The following is a 17,025-nucleotide window of genomic DNA, read 5'->3' as shown; positions in this document are numbered from 1 at the left end:
CTGGCCCAGTACCATCAGGGGCTAGCCTGTAGACAGAGGCTCCTCCCTCCCTAACTGTCATCGTTCGGCCTCTGAGGGAGAGAGAAGGCTGGCCCAGTACCATCAGGGGCTAGCCTGAAGAAAGAGGCTCCTCCCTCCCTAATTGCCCGCCCGCCCGCTTTCCACCTGGGCAGGAGCAGCCCAGAGAGACTCTTCCTTGCCGCCGGAGTGGCATTTCTCCAGGGGGAGGGGCCGGTGAGAGCGGCCTTCATAAAGCCGGCTCGCTGGCTCCTCCGAAGAGGACGCCGCCTGCCCGTTTTCCACCTGGGCAGGAGCGGCCCAGAGGACTCTGTTTTGCCGCTGGAGCGGCGTTGCTCAAGGGGGAGGGTCCGTGGGAGTGGCCTCTTTAGGCCGGCTCACCGGCTCCCCTGCAGAGCTCTCCGCTCACGCCCCTATACCATCAGGGAGGAGTGCCAAGGACAATTGCCTGGTGCCGCCATTGTGGACTTTCTGGAGGGAGGGAGATTGAGGAGAGGGGTGTAGCTAGTATTGTCTTGAGTTTGTTGGACATGGTTTGTAATTGGCTTGGTGAGGGAGAGGGAGGTGCGGCTGTGTTAAGAGGGAGTAGTGTGGGGCAAGGGGAGATATAGCGGTAGGAGAGTGGAGTTGTATCGTAAGGGAAGGCGGGATTTTGATTTTTAATCTGTGATCTGTATTGTATTATATCTGTAATCTGTACTGTATCGTATTTTCATTTTGTTTTGTAAACCGCCGTGATCATAGGAACGGCGGTATATAAATAAAATTTCAATTAATCAATCAAATTACTATCTTGGCTGTGTCTCAAACAGTCCTCTCTAGAGGACACTGGAAAATATATTCAAAACCCTGCATGAAACCCAAGGAGAGGCATCATTTTAAAAGAGGCCAATTATCTTCCGGCCAGCAAATGGAGGTGTGAGGAGGCTGTTTGCAGGGCTCTGCAAACTCCTCTCATTCCGTGGGAGTTAACTCAGGCAAACAGCTTGGTTTCTGGGTCAAACCTCTCCCGTTTAGGAGGGTTCTAGAGGGTCCTCACAAAGGCTCGTTACCTGTTTGTTGTTGGGGCAGAAACCAAAGAAGCCTTGGAAGGGAGCTGCGAGGGAGAAACCCCAACAGAAGCAGAGGGAGCCGAGAGTGCCCAACTGTGGATGAAAAGCCCTTGGCTACAAGCACCTCTGCTGGTTCTTTTTTAAAAAAGAAGAAGGAGGACATAAAAAACTAGGAGCCTGGATGTTATCAGTCTATTTTTCACTGGATTATCCACATGTTGCAAGGATACAATCAGCTTTTCTTATTGGACACACTGTGCTGGGAAAAGCTCCCACATATACAACTGCAACTGAGGCGATCTTGCCGTTGGGTAGGGAAATCTGGCAACTATCACAAGTGTCTTTAAACTATTACAAACTGTCATATGAAAAAGGGGAGTGAAACTTTGTTTCTTCCATGCAAACTGTTATATTGAAGCTTGAGTCAAACCTCTCATTTGGAAGATATAATAATAATAATAATAATAATAATAATAATAATAATAATAATAATAATATACTTTATTTTTATACCACTTTTCCGAGGTGATCAAAGCGGTTCACAGAATCATTTAAAACTTACACATCATAAAAACAACCTCACAAAAACCAATAAAAATCGAACAACATGCAACAAGCAAGATGGTGGTCGGGAGGAGGCTTGTCTTCTTAGCAGGCAGAGGCCTGTTGTTGCTGGCCTGCTTCTCCCCCCCTCAAGATGGCGGTTGGGAGTTAATAGCCTTTGATTTTTTCTTGAAGGACTTGAAAGGCTGAAGTATTACTTGCGCCAGTGTGAGGGGAATTTGAAATTGTTGACTCAAGAGCAAGCTATCTGGCAATCTTTGGAAGCTCTCCATTGAGAGAAACTGAATCAAAGGAGTCAGTGAAGTGAGGAACAGCTGGGACTGTAAATTATGCTATAGCTGAGATGGAAAGGTGGAAAACAACTTGTAAAGAAACTGAAAAGGGTTTAGAAAGAGAGGAATAAGGATAGGATTAAAGCATAAGAAGACAGGGAGGAAAAAGGACACTGTGAGAGGGAAATTTATTATTCTCAAGTGGTAAAAGTGTAAGAGGAAAGGAAAAGATAAAAGAAGAATAGGATAAATTGAAATGAACACCAGGCAGAATAAAGCAAACCTAGCCAAAATGACATCTCAATCCAGCAGGAGGAACTCTATGGAACAGAGTTCTATAATGCAAGAAATTAGAAAACTAACAGTACAAATGAAAAAAAAAAATGGAAAAGACCTGGAAAAAAACTTTAAGCAGGAAATAAAAGATCTGAGGAGAGATTTGAAATCAGATATGAAGGCAGAATTAAAATCGGAATTGAAAGGGATTAAGCAATCTCTAGAAGAGGTAGTGAAGGAAGTTTCCCAGGTCACTATGAGAATTGACAAACTTGAAGCAACATCACAAGATTTGCAAGAAAAATCATCTTTTCTTATACAACAACAGGAAGCGCAACTGGACGCCAAGGCGTTGGAGGATCTGAGGCAGAGAGAGAACTCTTTGAAAATTAGAGGCCTTAAAGAATTAAAACAAGAAAATCTATATGACTACTTAGTACCTGCTATAGCAAATTATATGGAAATCTCCTACCAGGATTTATTAAAGGATGTAAGCAAAATATTCAGAGTAAATTCCATCATTGCTGAAGAAAAAGGCTTTCCTAGAGAAGTGGTGATCTCTTTTGTTCGGAAAAAAATAAGGGACGAACTGTTATTCCTCAGTTATGAAAACCCCATGGAAGTAGAAGGCTGTGAATTAAAAATTTTTAAAGACATCCCCAAGAGGATTCTCCAGAAAAGAGGAAATTAAAAATTTATAATTTCTAATCAAAATAAATACAAGGTGCTTTATAAATGGGAGAAACTGGAGGGCATTTCTGTTAAATGGAACCAAAAATGGTTTAAGCTAAACTCAGTGCAGAAGGCAAAAGACTTTTGGAGGAAACATGGGGAAAATACTAATGAATATCAATGAAAGTGAAGATAAGAAAAATGACACTGAGGAAGAGAGCAATGAAAAAGAAGAGCAGACAAGTGAGACGACGAGACCTCTGATGAAAACTTCTCAGACGAAGAAACTCCATTGGATGAGGATAAAAAGGTAAATTTAAAAAATTTAAATTGGGGAGTGAATGAGACTAAAATGAGAGATAAAAGCATAATTTTATTTCATTAAACTTAATCACAAATAGTATATGGAATATAAAGGGACTCAACTCACCGATTAAGAGGAAAAAAATCTTTCATTATTTATCAAAATTAAAAAAAGATGTTGTTTGCCTATTGGAAACATATAAAACAAAATCAGGTGAGATTACTGAAAAATAAGAAGCTGGGTAATGAATTTATTTCATCTTCAAAAAAAAGGAAGAATGGAATTGTTATGTATGTGAGGTCTACTATCGAAGCAAAGGAATTTTTTAATGATAATGAAGGACATTATATTGGAGTAGAAATAAACTTACAGGGACAAAGAATCCTGCTTGTAGGAGTTTATGGCCCCCAAGAAAGAAAAGATAAATTCTATCACTTCTTATACAAATTGATGTTGAACATGGAATACCTTGAGATAGTAATGATGGGAGACTGGAACGAGGTCATCAACCCAGAACTTGATAGATCCCAAAGTAATGGAAGGAAAAAATCACAAGGGAAGCTCCCTTCTTCTTTCTTTAAAATAATGGAGACTCACACATTAGTAGATACATGGAGACACTTGTATGGAAAAGCAAGAGATTACACTTTCTTTTCCAGTAGACACAAGACTCTCTAGAATAGACTTTTTTTTACTTTCAAGACAATTGCAATCCAAACCACCAAAATGGACATACTCCCACGATCATTGTCGGACCATAACCCTATCTCTTTAAAAATCAAAAGAAAGAAAACTTCTTACAATTGGTCACTAAATGAGAAACTCCTGCAGTCCCCTAAGATAATAGAAGAAGCCAAGGAAACCCTTAAATGGTATTTTCAAGAAAATATGGGAAAGGTCACTAAAGACACAGTGGTTTGGGAAGCTTCAAAAGCAGTTCTAAGAGGCTTCTTTATTTAAAAAAATGCTGAATTAAAAAAAAAACGGCAAAAAAAAAAGCAAGAAATACTAGATGAGAGAGAAAGGAGAGGAGCAAAACAGAAATCCTTCAAACTCTAAGATTACTACCGGGATTAAACTTTTGCAAAAACAACTTTCACTCTTGCTTGCGGAAGAAATAGAAAATAAGTTAAAATATCTTAAGCTAAACTATTTCCAACACTCGAATAGACCAGGCAAATGGCTGGCTAATAGACTTAAAGAAAAGAGGGAGAAAAAAAAAGATAACCAAGATTCAATATGAAGGTCATGTGATCACTGACCAGAACAAAATAAAGAGAACCTTCTATAATTTTTACAAAAATTTATATAATCAACAACCAGAAAACTATGAAAATATAGAACAATGTATGCGCAAGATTAATTTGCCCCAAATAACGCCAGAACAAAAAGCTTTGCTTAACCAATCAATAACAACTGCAGAGGTTCTCCAAGCCATAAAGAACAGTAAAACAGGCAGTGCTCCAGGACCAGATGGTCTCCCCCTCATGGTACTATAAAACATTTCAGCAAGAGTTGTTCGAACCACTAAAAAACTTGATGAACAATTTGAAAGAAAACCACTTCCCTTCCACATGGAAAGAGGCAACGATTTCTTTAATCCCCAAAGAAGAAAAAGATGTAACCCAAGTGAAAAACTATAGACCTATCTCCCTTTTAAATAACGACTATAAACTCTTTGCGAGCATCCTGGCAGAAAGATTAAAAAAAGTTATCTCATTTGTTATTCACAAAGACCAAAGAGGTTTTATACCAAAAAGATATATCAGAGACAATATCAGACATTTTGTTAATTTGATTGAATATCATGAAATCAACATAAATAAGAAATTTGCTGCTTTCTTTTTTGATATAGAGAAGGCGTTTGATAATGTCTCTTGGAACCTCTTAAAACAAGTGATGAAAAAATTCGACCTAGGGGAAAGGTATATTAAATGGGTTGAAGGTATATATCAAGAACAATCTGCCAGAATACTTATTAATGGGGAAAAATCGGAAGTGCTAAATATTAGCAAGGGTACGAGGCAAGACTGCCCTCTTTCTCCGTTACTTTTTGTTTTGATTATAGAAGTGCTAATGCAAAATATAAGAAATAATCAAAATATTAAGGGAATTCAGGTCAAAGGGACAGAATACAAAACGAGAGCTTTTGCAGATGACCTAATGGTCACAATTAGCGACCCTATTAATGATTCACAATAAATGTTAAGAGAATTTAAAAGAAGTTCAAAGTGGTATCTGGTCTGAAAATCAATAAGGAGAAGACAACAATCATAACAAAAAATGTTTCTTTGTCTGAGATAAGAGAGCTTGAACTAATCACAGGTTTCAGATCAACTTCCAAATTTAAATACCTAGGAATTTGGGTATCAAATAAAAATTCTGATTTATTCTCTAATAATTATGAGAAATTGTGGTATTCAGTGAAAAAGGATTTAGACAAATGGAAAGATCTAAGCCTGTCTCTGCTAGGAAGGATTTTGGTGGTCAAAATGAATGTGTTACCTAAGTTTATCTTCTTGTTTCAATCAATACCAATTATCACAAGAGACAAACCCTTTAGGGGATGGCAACAAGGGCTTTCAAAATTTATTTGGAAAGGCAAGAAGCCAAGGATAAAAATGAAATACCTTCAGGATGATATAGAACAGGGGTAGGCAACCTGCGGCCCACGGGCCGGATGCGGCCCGGCAAGGCCTTGGGACCGGCCCCAGCCTGGTCCTGCCGCCGATTGCCGCCGGGGCCTTTTGGGGGCAATTGTTTACAGAAGCCTCAGAAACATGCATTATATTAACATTTTTAAAAAAATCAGAAAGAAAGAATATTTTTTTCGACGATGTCCTCCATTTTAAAAAAAGTCTTCCATTTGAAAATGTTGTCCTACATTTGTCCTGGTTTATTTATACATTTACTTTTTTTTAAAAAAATTATTTAATTATTTATTTTTTGGCTTCGGCCCCCCAGTTGTCTGAGGGACAGCAACCTGGCCCCTGGCTCAAAAAGGTTGCCTACCCCTGATATAGAAAGAGGAGGTCTTGCCATGCCAAACTTCAGAACCTATTTTGAAGCAACATGCCTCTTATGGCTAAAGGATTGGATAACACTAAAGGATGATGATCTATTAAATCTAGAAAATGTTAATCTGAGATTTGGGTGGCATGCTTACCTCTTCTATGACAAGGAAGCGGCTAATTGAGACTTCAATAATCATTTCCTAAGAAGGCCATTGTTAAGAGTGTGGAAAAAATATAAGAGATTAATTTATAAATACCTTTGTGGGCCTCTCCTCATGAGGCCTTTTTCAAATACAACCCTAGAGAAGAAAGCTGGCTCCAATATAAAGATTTAGGCGGGATACAGACGGGCAGGGGAAGACGTCTTGGAGGTGTATTCTGTTGAATACGGAGCCTCCAGACCGCCCGCCCCGGGGGCGTGCTTCAGGTGTTGAGGCTTCCACATGGGGGGCAGTGAAGACGCCTCACCTGGGACCGTTTCAGACCCGGAGTTTCCAAACCGCCGCCTCGGAGGACGCTGCAAAGAGAGAGGCAGCTTCTGCACGGGCGGCCAAAAATGGGGCTTTTTTTTTCCCTTTGCCGGCTGGTGGATGCGCAGCTGCTGCGCTAAGCAGCGGTGGCAGAAAGCCTATGGGTACATTTAAAGTGCCCTAGCCCCTTTAAAACTTTTCCCCCCGCTCTGCCCAAGAACAATGGTGGTCTCCTGCCAGCTGGTGATCAGCTGGTGTTGGCATTCTTGTCCGCTTGCACTTTGCCAGTGTCACCAGCATCATAGATGCCTCCTCTCCTTTGGTCCGCGCGCTCCTGCTGAATCTGCAATGCACAGCCACAGCTGTCTCCGCTGCCACTGCTGTCCCCCTGCCATCCCCCATCACCTCCCTTGTATATATGTAAATATTTAAAGTTTTAGCGTTTTTTATTGTTAGGTGAAAATGGCACAGGAATGTGTGTAGGGGTTCACTTTAAAGTCCAAACTTTCCAAGCAGCGCATGCGTACATGTTGCTCTAGGGTTAGGGTTATGAGTCTTAAAATGCGCTGCAGCTGTGCCGCAGCTTCCACACCTGCATGGCAGCAGACGCTGCAATTAAAGCCTGACTGCAAACTGCGCATGTTCCAGGACCCCGACTCATTATGCGACGCAGCAGACACGGAGCTTTTAAATGGGCAACTTAAATTAGCGGCATAGCAATTCTGACGTACCGGTGCAGCAGCTTACAGACGGCGCTGCGCAGCTGCGCATCAAACAGAAAAGAAGCGGAAAAAAGCAGCACCTTTTTAATGCCGCTTCTTCCCGCTTGGGGCGTGCGGGGGGCGTGTTCATGGCGGCATTCAGGTAAGGGCCGTCTGAAGGCTCTACCTTCATGACATCATGAATACACCCCTTTTTGCCCGTCTGTAACCCGCCTTAGTTTCTCTAATAAACAATATTTGTGCGTTCAAAACTTGGGAACAGCTTTCAAATCAAGGGAATGATTTATCATGGTTCTTCTATAGACAATTACGGGAACGCTTCCTTATGGATAAAAACATTGGGGTATAGGTAAAACAGATTCTGTATTAGAACAAGAATTACTATCAGATAAAGAGGTCCCTATCTCGAGACTGTATAAATGTATTCTCCAATACCAGATGGAGGAAGAGACAATTAACGACAATATGATTAAATGGTCTGGAAATTTTGGATTTGTAATTAACTAGATCAATGGGAATTCACCTGGAAAAAAAAGACTAAAATACACCTGTAGTCAGAGTATTAAAGAAAATTTTTATAAGATCTTATTTCGCTGGTATCTGACTCCAGAGAAAATTAGTAAAATGTTTAATAATGGTAATAACTTATGTTGGAAATGCGAAAAAGTTCAGGGTTCACTTTTCCACATGTGGTGGACATGTGAAAAGGCAATACAATTTTGGAAGATGATATTCTCCTGATGTATTTCTACTTAATGTAATAGACTTTGAGTTGGAAAAAAATGTGGTAAAATACTCTTTTACATGTTATCAGCTGCAAGAATAATATATGCCCCGAACTGGAAATCGAAGGTAATCCCTTCCAAAGAAGAATGGATCTATAAACTCTTAGATATGATGGAGATGGACAAGCTTTCAAGAGGTCTTAAAAATGAAAAACACAACATATTTAAAGAAGACTGGATTGATGTCATCAACTTCCTTAAAAAGGAATGGGGGAGAGAGGTAGTGGTGGGAATAGAACCCCTGTAAGCATTGATTGTATTTGATATCTCTGTTAATCAATCATTGCCAGATTAAAACAAAAACTAGACTAACTCCGACATCATTTTTATTTAATTTTTAAGTGGGATCGACTGGCCTGGTGTACCCAAAAACAAAAGCTGTATAGAACTTGCTGGAGGTTAAGCATGGTTATAAACCCTCATTTTTTGCGTATTTGTTTAAAAGGTAATGTAAGATTCAAAAAGTGTATGATTAAAAATGGACTGCTAGCTAGGAAGTAATGAAGGAGGAAGGTAGGTATATCTTTAATGCATCAAGCATCTTAGGTTTGGAAATTGAATTATTATTTTTGCTTTTATTATATGTGTATATATGTTTTTATCTTTAAAAAAACTCAATAAAGATTATATTAAAAAAATAAAATAAAAAAATAAAAGAGCCCAATTATGAGGCCTTATTCGCAGACAGGTTGGCTTGAAATGAGGTTGAGTTTACATGACCTAGGAATACTGGAGGCAAAACACATTTATAAGCAAATTATTCCCAGAGATCCTGAGACTTCAACACGCTCACTCACACTTTTGTGTGCACATACCAGCTGAGGTAGAAGGGATGGGAAATTCTTTAGCATGTTTTATAAACACTGTCACCTTTTCATGAGGACTTATGATGGCTAGAGACTTTGTATGGTATATAAATAAACTACTCCAAGTGTTGCTTTCTACACACCCAAGAAAATATAAAAATTTGCAAGCCTCTTTAGAATCTAAGGCAGTTATTGTGGCTCCTGTGTTCCAAACTTGAAATATTTCACATAAATTACAGACTGCAGCAGCTACAAACACTGACAATTTCTTTTCAAAATTTTACAGGTAGCACACATGCCCAGGTTTTACCCTTCAACTGGAGAGTTGTTAAGGGGATTACCATCAGATCCAAGGCTGGGTCTAAAACATCTTAGGGCCTTAGGTGCTGCAAGACACGAGGAGTGGGCATTAGTGACTGTCCCATTTCAAGCCTTTATTGCCTTTTTAAAAGGACCTAACATGCCACCAGTTCCTTAACTGCAATGGTCATTTTTGATGAATGAACACTGAAAAATGCCAGTTTTGACTGGTGAACTGAGGATTTTGTTTTGTTTATGGAGCTATGCAATAAGTAGTATTAAATTCTGAAGTGGGCTGACCCCACCCAAGTCCAAAATAACAGCCAACTGCATTGATCCACAATAACATGATGTTTCAAGGCAAAGAAAAGTAAGGTCACCCTCCATCTTGGGAGGAAAAACAAGTTCACCCTCCATCTTCTGCCTCTTGGCTACAGAGGTCTTTATTTCAAGACCACTTCTTGGTCTCCGACATACCTCCTCTCTGACAAGTGAATGACCACAGCAATACCCTCCAAGCTTGACAACTGCCATGAGAAGGTTTTGGATGGTGTGACTTTATAGGAAGCAGTTACTATGGTTTAGCTTTCTAGTGTGCTTATAGCATTATTGTGCCAACCAACACAAATCAGAACACAGCTTTTTGCTAGTTTGGCATCAAAATTAAACTCTTAAAACTTATAGGCAAAAGTAAAAGAAGAACTGGGCACTGTCTACTTCTTACAATGAGATGAAAAAAGGGTGGAATAATGCATCGTTCATACAATACACTGTTTGGCATGACTATTTCCATCTAGGATGCTAACAAAGCAGAGCTGACAAAACTCAATTTATTTCAAAAATGATAGAATTGTACAGATGTCTTTTCAGTAAACACCACTATTTTTAAAAATATATATATCCTTATTTCTCCAATGTACACTCCACTGCTCCCTCCCACCAGGCCTCAACTTAGTATTTCAAAAAATAAGGCCCTTTGTACAACCATCAGAAATTTCAGAATGGAGCTGCAAATGACAGGAGAGCGGAAACAATCAAAGGTGGAAGCTGTTCCATGATGATCTTCTTGCAGTTTGTATCTGCATGAATGGAATTAGGCTAATCTCTCTGTGCTGCCTTTGAAACACCACTGGTGCACTGGACCTGCTTAAACGACACCTTATAGTCAAGAAATATTCAGCCAAAGTACTTTAAAACGGGCAACACAGAAGCAAGCTGCTGCTTGCTTGTTGTCCACAATCTGGTTGAGGAAGCCGGACAAATACTAGCTTATTTTGAAAATGATGAGTTACTAGGCTCCCATGTGATATGAGCAGCAGCCTCCCTTTAGAAGTGGAAAGCAGGGTTCAAATGTGACTCAGACAACCCCACAACACTGGCAGTTTAGGACTGGGCATTGTCAATATTAATCTGTGCCAATACTATATGTAGCAAGTAGAACATAATTACAGACAGCTCCCCTTACTCACAGTCCTAGTTACCTTCCATTTTGGATTACCTCCACAATTTCTGAATGCAGATATAGAATGAAGAAAACCTCTAAACCTCTCTTAGGAGTTCAAAACATAGTCCTCAACTATCATTGCAATGTTAAATCAAGAAAGCTGGTCTTGAAGAATTTAGAACCCTTAGAACGATAGAAAGTCCATTCTGTTTCAGAGCCCCAGTCTATACTGGGGGTGGGCAAAGTGCAACCTGCAAGCCACATGTGGTTCCCTCACACATTTTTGTAAAATCAGCATAATTTTCAGGCAATTTTACTCTAAAATCACACAGAACTGGTCAAAATACCTATAAAAACATCCAAAAATAATCCACCATTCAGGGGCACCCCAGAATCCCATACTACCCCAATGCCTCTTTTCTTATGCAGTCACTCTCAAAATGGTGAGAGAAAAGTTGGACTGTCACTTTCTGCCACCCTTTTGAGGTATGCAGAGGAAATACTTCCATTTTTTACCACAGCACCTCTCAAAAAAGCAACGCGGTGAAAGTTCATCTCTTTTTGCACTCATTTTGATAGTGGTTATGGAAGGTACTGGTGGGGGAAGGAGTCAGCCAACTGTGGGGCCTAGAGAGAAATTAGGCCCTTGTTCCCAAAGCAGCTGCCCACCTCTGCTGTGCACTGAAGTCTGCCATCTACACTTATTAAACATGGGCCAAGAGTCATTAATGAAGTCAGCTGGTGGGAAATGCACTGAAAGGATCTTGTGGCCCTCTCTCAGTTCCTAGTTCTTTAACTTGTCCTATCATGATGGTAAACATGGTGGAAGTAACTAGAAACCTGAGCTTTGCCTAAATTAAAAAGAAAACCTAGGCTTTTAGATAAGCTCTTAAAAGAGGAGAAAGAAGGAGCTAAAACTAAAGCCAGAGAAAGGATTAACATCCTGTATTTTGGTGGGTAAAATTTTAAAAATGATAGGGCAAGGGGGAGAGATGAGGCTAGTAATCTAAAAGAGGGAAGGAAATCAGGCAATATGTTCCGGCGATTTCTGAAATAAGTAGCAGTAGCACGGCAAATAACTTGCAGAAAGTTGAAGACAGTTTTTAAAGCAGGGTAATTCTAGAGAAAAAAAATCAGTGACTTAATTTGTTTACAAAACAGATACAGATCAGGCCATGTTCCAACCACCAACAGATAAGAGAGCAATGATGGAAGCCATTTCAAGTTTAAATGAATTCCAGCATCCTAACAGTATTTTATATCAGGTAATTTTCTCATCCATAGAAACACTGGAAGGTCTTCGTGACAGGAAGCCATCAGAAGCCAGTCTTCCAAGCCCCTGCTCCAAGAGACTCAGGAAGGCGGTGCCATTAGATGGTTCTTAACAGGACGACAGAAACAGTTTGTCAACTCTGCTTGTCCTTGACTAGTAAGACAGTGTGTTGTCCTCCACCTGTTACAGAGAGAACAGTGCGATTCTCCAGCTGCTGGCCAGACATCTGAACAGGTCTCCACACATCATCTTCATCACCTGTGGCAAGCTGGAGGTTAGATCCCATACCCCAGGCAAAAGCTTGACCTACAGGAGGATGAGAATAAAACAAAGTTTAGGGCTCTGTAGTAATGGCCCTACCTGGCCATAAAGGCTTACCACATTTGAAGTTGAAGGCTTTTACGGCTGACATTCATAATTTTTTTGTGGGTTTTTTTGGGGGGCTATGAGGCCATGTTCTAGAAGAGTTTATTCCTGATGTTTCACCAGCAACTGTGTTCTCTGAAGTTCTCAGACATGGCACCCCCTTCTGCCTCCCTACCCATGAGTAACTACAGCTACTTGATCTATCTATCTACTCATGGGTAGCAGCAGCTTTTTGAGGGTTCTTTTTGCTACACGAGGAAGTCGCAAGGTTTGTCTGCTGTGGCTTCCTCATGCGGCAAAACAAGGCACTGGCAGAATGCCTTTTTTTGGGCTGTCTCTACCCCACCATAGTTAATCCTTTGAACTCCATACAAAAAGGTTATCATCAAACTGAATCAAGTGTTGACTAAAGGGCCATGAAGCAGAAAAAAGGAGCTTGGTAGGGTTCTCTTTTGTCCATCTGTCAAAGAAAGGACAAACCAATCAGCCTTGGTTCTGAACAATAAAATCCATATATTAGAGCTATACAGTGCATTAAATGTGAGCAACACTGCTTAAAAAAATTCAAGCAGGGACTGAGTAGTTTGTGATAACTAGAAAAAGTAGACTTAAGCTAGCTGCCTGAAACTCAAAGAGAAGTACACTCAGCTAGGATGCAAGTTCCAGAAATTCTTAGACAAGTCAAGCCATTTTAACGGCCAAGCCTTAGACTGAATGTTATCCAGAGCTCTGGACCACAAAGCCAAGAGCCTGTACAATGACATGCCGAGGAAGTTCTTATCTAAAATGTAAACATAAATTAGGCTTCTCAGGATTCAGGAGGAAGACAACTCCATCATGGAATTGTCCCTTTTGTGTTAGTCACTTCAGAAGAGTGTGGGGGAGATCCTCCTGAATTAGAAGGAACTTGTTTGTGGCCTGCAACTGCCACTAACCCTTGGTAGTACAGCCAATGGTGAAGGATGATGGGAACTGCAGTCCCATCCCGAAGCTGCTGCTACCCATGAGTAGATAGATAGGTGAAGTAGCTGCAGTTACTCACGGGTAGGGAGGCACAAGGCCTAGATATTGGCTATGGGACTTGGAAATAGAATGCTGTGGAAGTTGCAACTGCTTACAAGTAGGGACTACAAGGCAGCTTTGGAGCCAGAGTTCCTTGAGTAGTGAGGTTTGGGAGCTGCAGAAGCTTCAACTACTAGCTGGGAGGCTTGGAAGTTGTTGCTAACTTAAGTTTTGAGCAGGCAGGTTTGTGAGTGCAGTGACTGCAGTTACTCATAAGTAGGAAAGCACGGCAGGCTGGGATTATACTTTTGCTCTCATTAGAGGGGGCTCCTCAAAGGTCTGTATCACTGCTGCTTGCTGGGGCAAGGAGGAGGAGCAACCCATTGCAGGACATTCAGCCTTTCACTTCTGGGAAATAAAATATTTCTTATTTCTGTTTTCCATGTAGAAAGTTCTATCTTCAAGCCCTGGCTTCTCAAGACTGAGCTGGAAAAGATTTCTGTCTAGAACCATGGAGATAACAGTGAACTTCATGGGTTAAAAGAGATTCAGCACAAGGCAACCTCCTACAGTTATTACTGCATCCTTCTTTTAATCTCTAAACATCTACTCTTATGCCTGCATTGGGAGCAACGGTCCTACATCTCTCAATTAGGAACAGAAGACCAATTAACACAGCACTGCATCTCATTCACAATGAGCAGGACTGGTACTCATATGTGTAGATAGTTATCCTAGCTGACAAAGACACATCCAGGACCTCTTTTCTTTCTTCACATGCAGAATTCCTAATCTATACAAGAGGGTTAGAAACCTGAAACAAGACAGGAGTACTATCTTAAATGATGTTACAATGTATTTATGCCAATGGCCCAAGAAGAAATTCCAAACAGCTGTCCTTTGAGGCAAAATGATCTTATTGTGTTTTAGTGAACTCATGAAGCTAACAGAATAATTTTATATCACAAGAGATGCAGGAAGGAATGGTGAAGAAAAAACAGTGTTGCTATTGTCATGACAAAACAAATAGCTTTTTTTGGAAGAAATCACCATAAACAAAAGTGTGTGTTTACTTAAAAAAAACAGTGCAACTTCTTATATGTCTATTCTCCAATAATTCCCACTGGCTTCAATGAATCTTACTTCCAGGCAAGTGGGCATAAAATTACAGCCTCAATGGGTCACTGTGGGTGTTTTATTATTTTGTTTAAATTCCTAGACTGTCTTTTCTCTGATCCTTCAAAGTGTTGTATCATTACTTACTCAGTTTGAATCAATGCTGCTACTAGTCACAGTTCTGTTTTTTTTAAAGTCTGGGTATAAACTGAAATAGTTAATAAATAAAAATAGAGGAGTTTTATTGTAAATAAGAATAGAATGTTGCTTCTAAAGGCTGTGTACCAAAGAGGCAACATGTGTTACCAGTGCTGAAAAACTGTCTAAATGGAGAAAAGCAAAGGCTGCAAGTAATGTCAATCCTTTTGAAATGCCCTGTAACATACTCTAGCACATGCCTGATCCAGCTACTACAGAAATTTGAACAAAATAGGGTTTTCATATTCTATTCCCTAGCAATTAATATCTATAAATTCAAACTTGATTTATTTTTAATATTTTTAAGACACACTTGTACCCCAATACTACTGCAATACATATTGCAGTGGCCTTCTCAATAGTGCCACATCACAATGTTTTCTCCAGATGGTAGGATCTAAGGAAGTACACAGGTTTTATTTATGCTTTTGGTTCTATTGTATCACTTTAGATACTTGTAACTTGTGATTCTAGGTGCATGTTTTAATGTAAGATTTTACATAGCGTGGAAAGCTTGCTTTCTTGGATTACAACTGCTAGTCTCTCCCAAGCTGCTGGCAGATTTGGGTTGCCCAAAACTGGGAGAGTTGGGCTTTGCACAAGTAAATTTTCTTAGCTTTCGGTTTGACTCCTGTAAGAAAGCGTGGGGTATCTCTCATACAAACCATTATGAGCATTACTTCTAAATGCCATCTCACCTCAGTTCAACAGTCAAATAATTCAATGTTTGTTCAGACTCACCATTTTCTGTGACTGCAAAGCCAACCCGTTCCCCACATGCTACTGAAGTGGATTTGGGTACCCCAGGAATGGCAGTGGGGGTACTCTTTTCTGCAACTCCCTCACCTAGGCCCAGCATGCCATAGTCTGCCCTACCCAGACTATACACGGTTCCTGTTTGCAGAACAAAGACAGAAAACAAATTGCTCAGTCAGGACTCTTTTTTTCCTTAAAAAAAGGCAATAGGACATAATCAGAAATTTCAAGTGACACAGCAAAAGCCATACTACTGCAGAACAGAGCCAATGGAAAGTTACTTTTTTAGACTTCTGTTCCTAAAATCCTCCACTAGCCATGGCCACTAGCCATGCTTGCTGGCAGTAGTTCACACCTATCACTAATAGTTCATAGATTTCCCAAGCAAGCCAAAAATAAGCACATATATACACAGAGAAGCCATCCTTTACACTAATTCCTATTCCAGTAAGAAAAAAAATTCCATTTTTGCTCCCCATACTGGGTCTTTTTTCACAGTCACCTTTACAATCTCCTCCCCCAACCCATGAAACGCAACAAGTCACCTTCTGAGTCCAGGCATACAGTGTGATGTTGTCCAGCTGAGAACTTGACCCAAGATCTGGTGGAGTTCTTGAATGCTGTCAGAATCTTTGGCAAATAATACGTTTCAATTTCTGGTGAACCTGAGATTGGCAGGAAAATCCAACACCGGTTAATCATGATAAAAACTAAATCAACACAATCTTGTATATAAGCCCAAGGCAACCAGGAATCCCATACAGACAAAAAGATGGAATAATAAAAAAGACTGCTATGTTTCTAGTTAGGAGCTGCGTCACTCTTTTTCCTCTTGTTCTTTATAATGCAAAGAAGGAGCAACAAAACCTTCCCTGCTCTTTGCACAGATTCATAACTACAAGATGCTCAGAGAACTGCTCATCTTGAAGTAAGCACAGAATCAGTGAAATTAGAGGATTAAAATTTGCTTTCAAATGAGTGTGCGAATATTGGATATTTGCTGTTATAACTTGTTATAATAATAATAATAATAATAATTATTATTAACTTTTATTTATAAAGCGCTGTAAATTTACACATACAATCTTTTAGTTAGACGGTTCCCTGCCCTCAGGCTTACAATTTAATTACTTGCTAATTAGTTTACTTGCTGTTCACTGCTATGATCTTTGGAATAGCAGTATAGAAATAAAACTTATTATTATTATTATTATTATTATTATTATTATTGTTCTTATGATGTTTTTAATTTGTTGTTTTAACTTTCAGATTGTGCTCCATAGGCAGGCTTTTTATATATTCTTGATTTTACTTGGTTTTGTACAGCACTGTGTAGATTTACGGCGCTTTGTAAATAAAGCTAATAATAATAATAATAAAAAAAACTGCAAGGACACAGCTGGGGTGACGGAGATGGCAGCTTGTTCTTCATCCCCACAAGGAGAGGCTCTTACGGTTGTCCGAAGGTAATTATAATAGTTAAGTACAATTACCGTATATTCCGGCATATAAGACGACTGGGTGTATAAGACGACCCCCAACTTTACAACTTAAAATAGAGTATTTGGGATATACTCACCGTATAAGACCACCCCTCTCTTCCACGATAAGTCAG

The 17,025-nt window shown here is 39.9% G+C and overlaps 2 protein-coding genes across 5 annotated transcripts in view; one reads left to right on the top strand and one right to left on the bottom strand.

The window, feature by feature from the left end:
* Window positions 1–17,025, top strand: part of FGR (FGR proto-oncogene, Src family tyrosine kinase) — a 665,433-nt gene that overhangs the window by 41,422 nt on the left and 606,986 nt on the right. The window lies entirely within an intron of this gene.
* RCC1 (regulator of chromosome condensation 1) overlaps window positions 10,072–17,025 on the bottom strand; it is a 29,491-nt gene continuing 22,537 nt past the window's right edge. For both annotated transcript variants that reach the window (XM_042440837.1, XM_042440838.1), the window contains exons 8-10: window positions 15,956–16,075; window positions 15,396–15,548; window positions 10,072–12,278 (exon numbers count right to left, since the gene is read on the bottom strand). In XM_042440837.1, the coding sequence (XP_042296771.1) occupies window positions 12,106–12,278; window positions 15,396–15,548; window positions 15,956–16,075 (446 nt within the window). In that variant the 3' untranslated portion in view covers window positions 10,072–12,105. The remainder of the gene's footprint in view (window positions 12,279–15,395; window positions 15,549–15,955; window positions 16,076–17,025) is intronic.

Source organism: Sceloporus undulatus, chromosome 9, assembly GCF_019175285.1.
Source record: "Sceloporus undulatus isolate JIND9_A2432 ecotype Alabama chromosome 9, SceUnd_v1.1, whole genome shotgun sequence".
NCBI classification, from domain to species: domain Eukaryota; kingdom Metazoa; phylum Chordata; class Lepidosauria; order Squamata; family Phrynosomatidae; genus Sceloporus; species Sceloporus undulatus.
The sequence above is the reverse complement of the archived record's forward strand: the minus strand, read 5'-3'. Positions and strand labels throughout refer to the sequence as shown.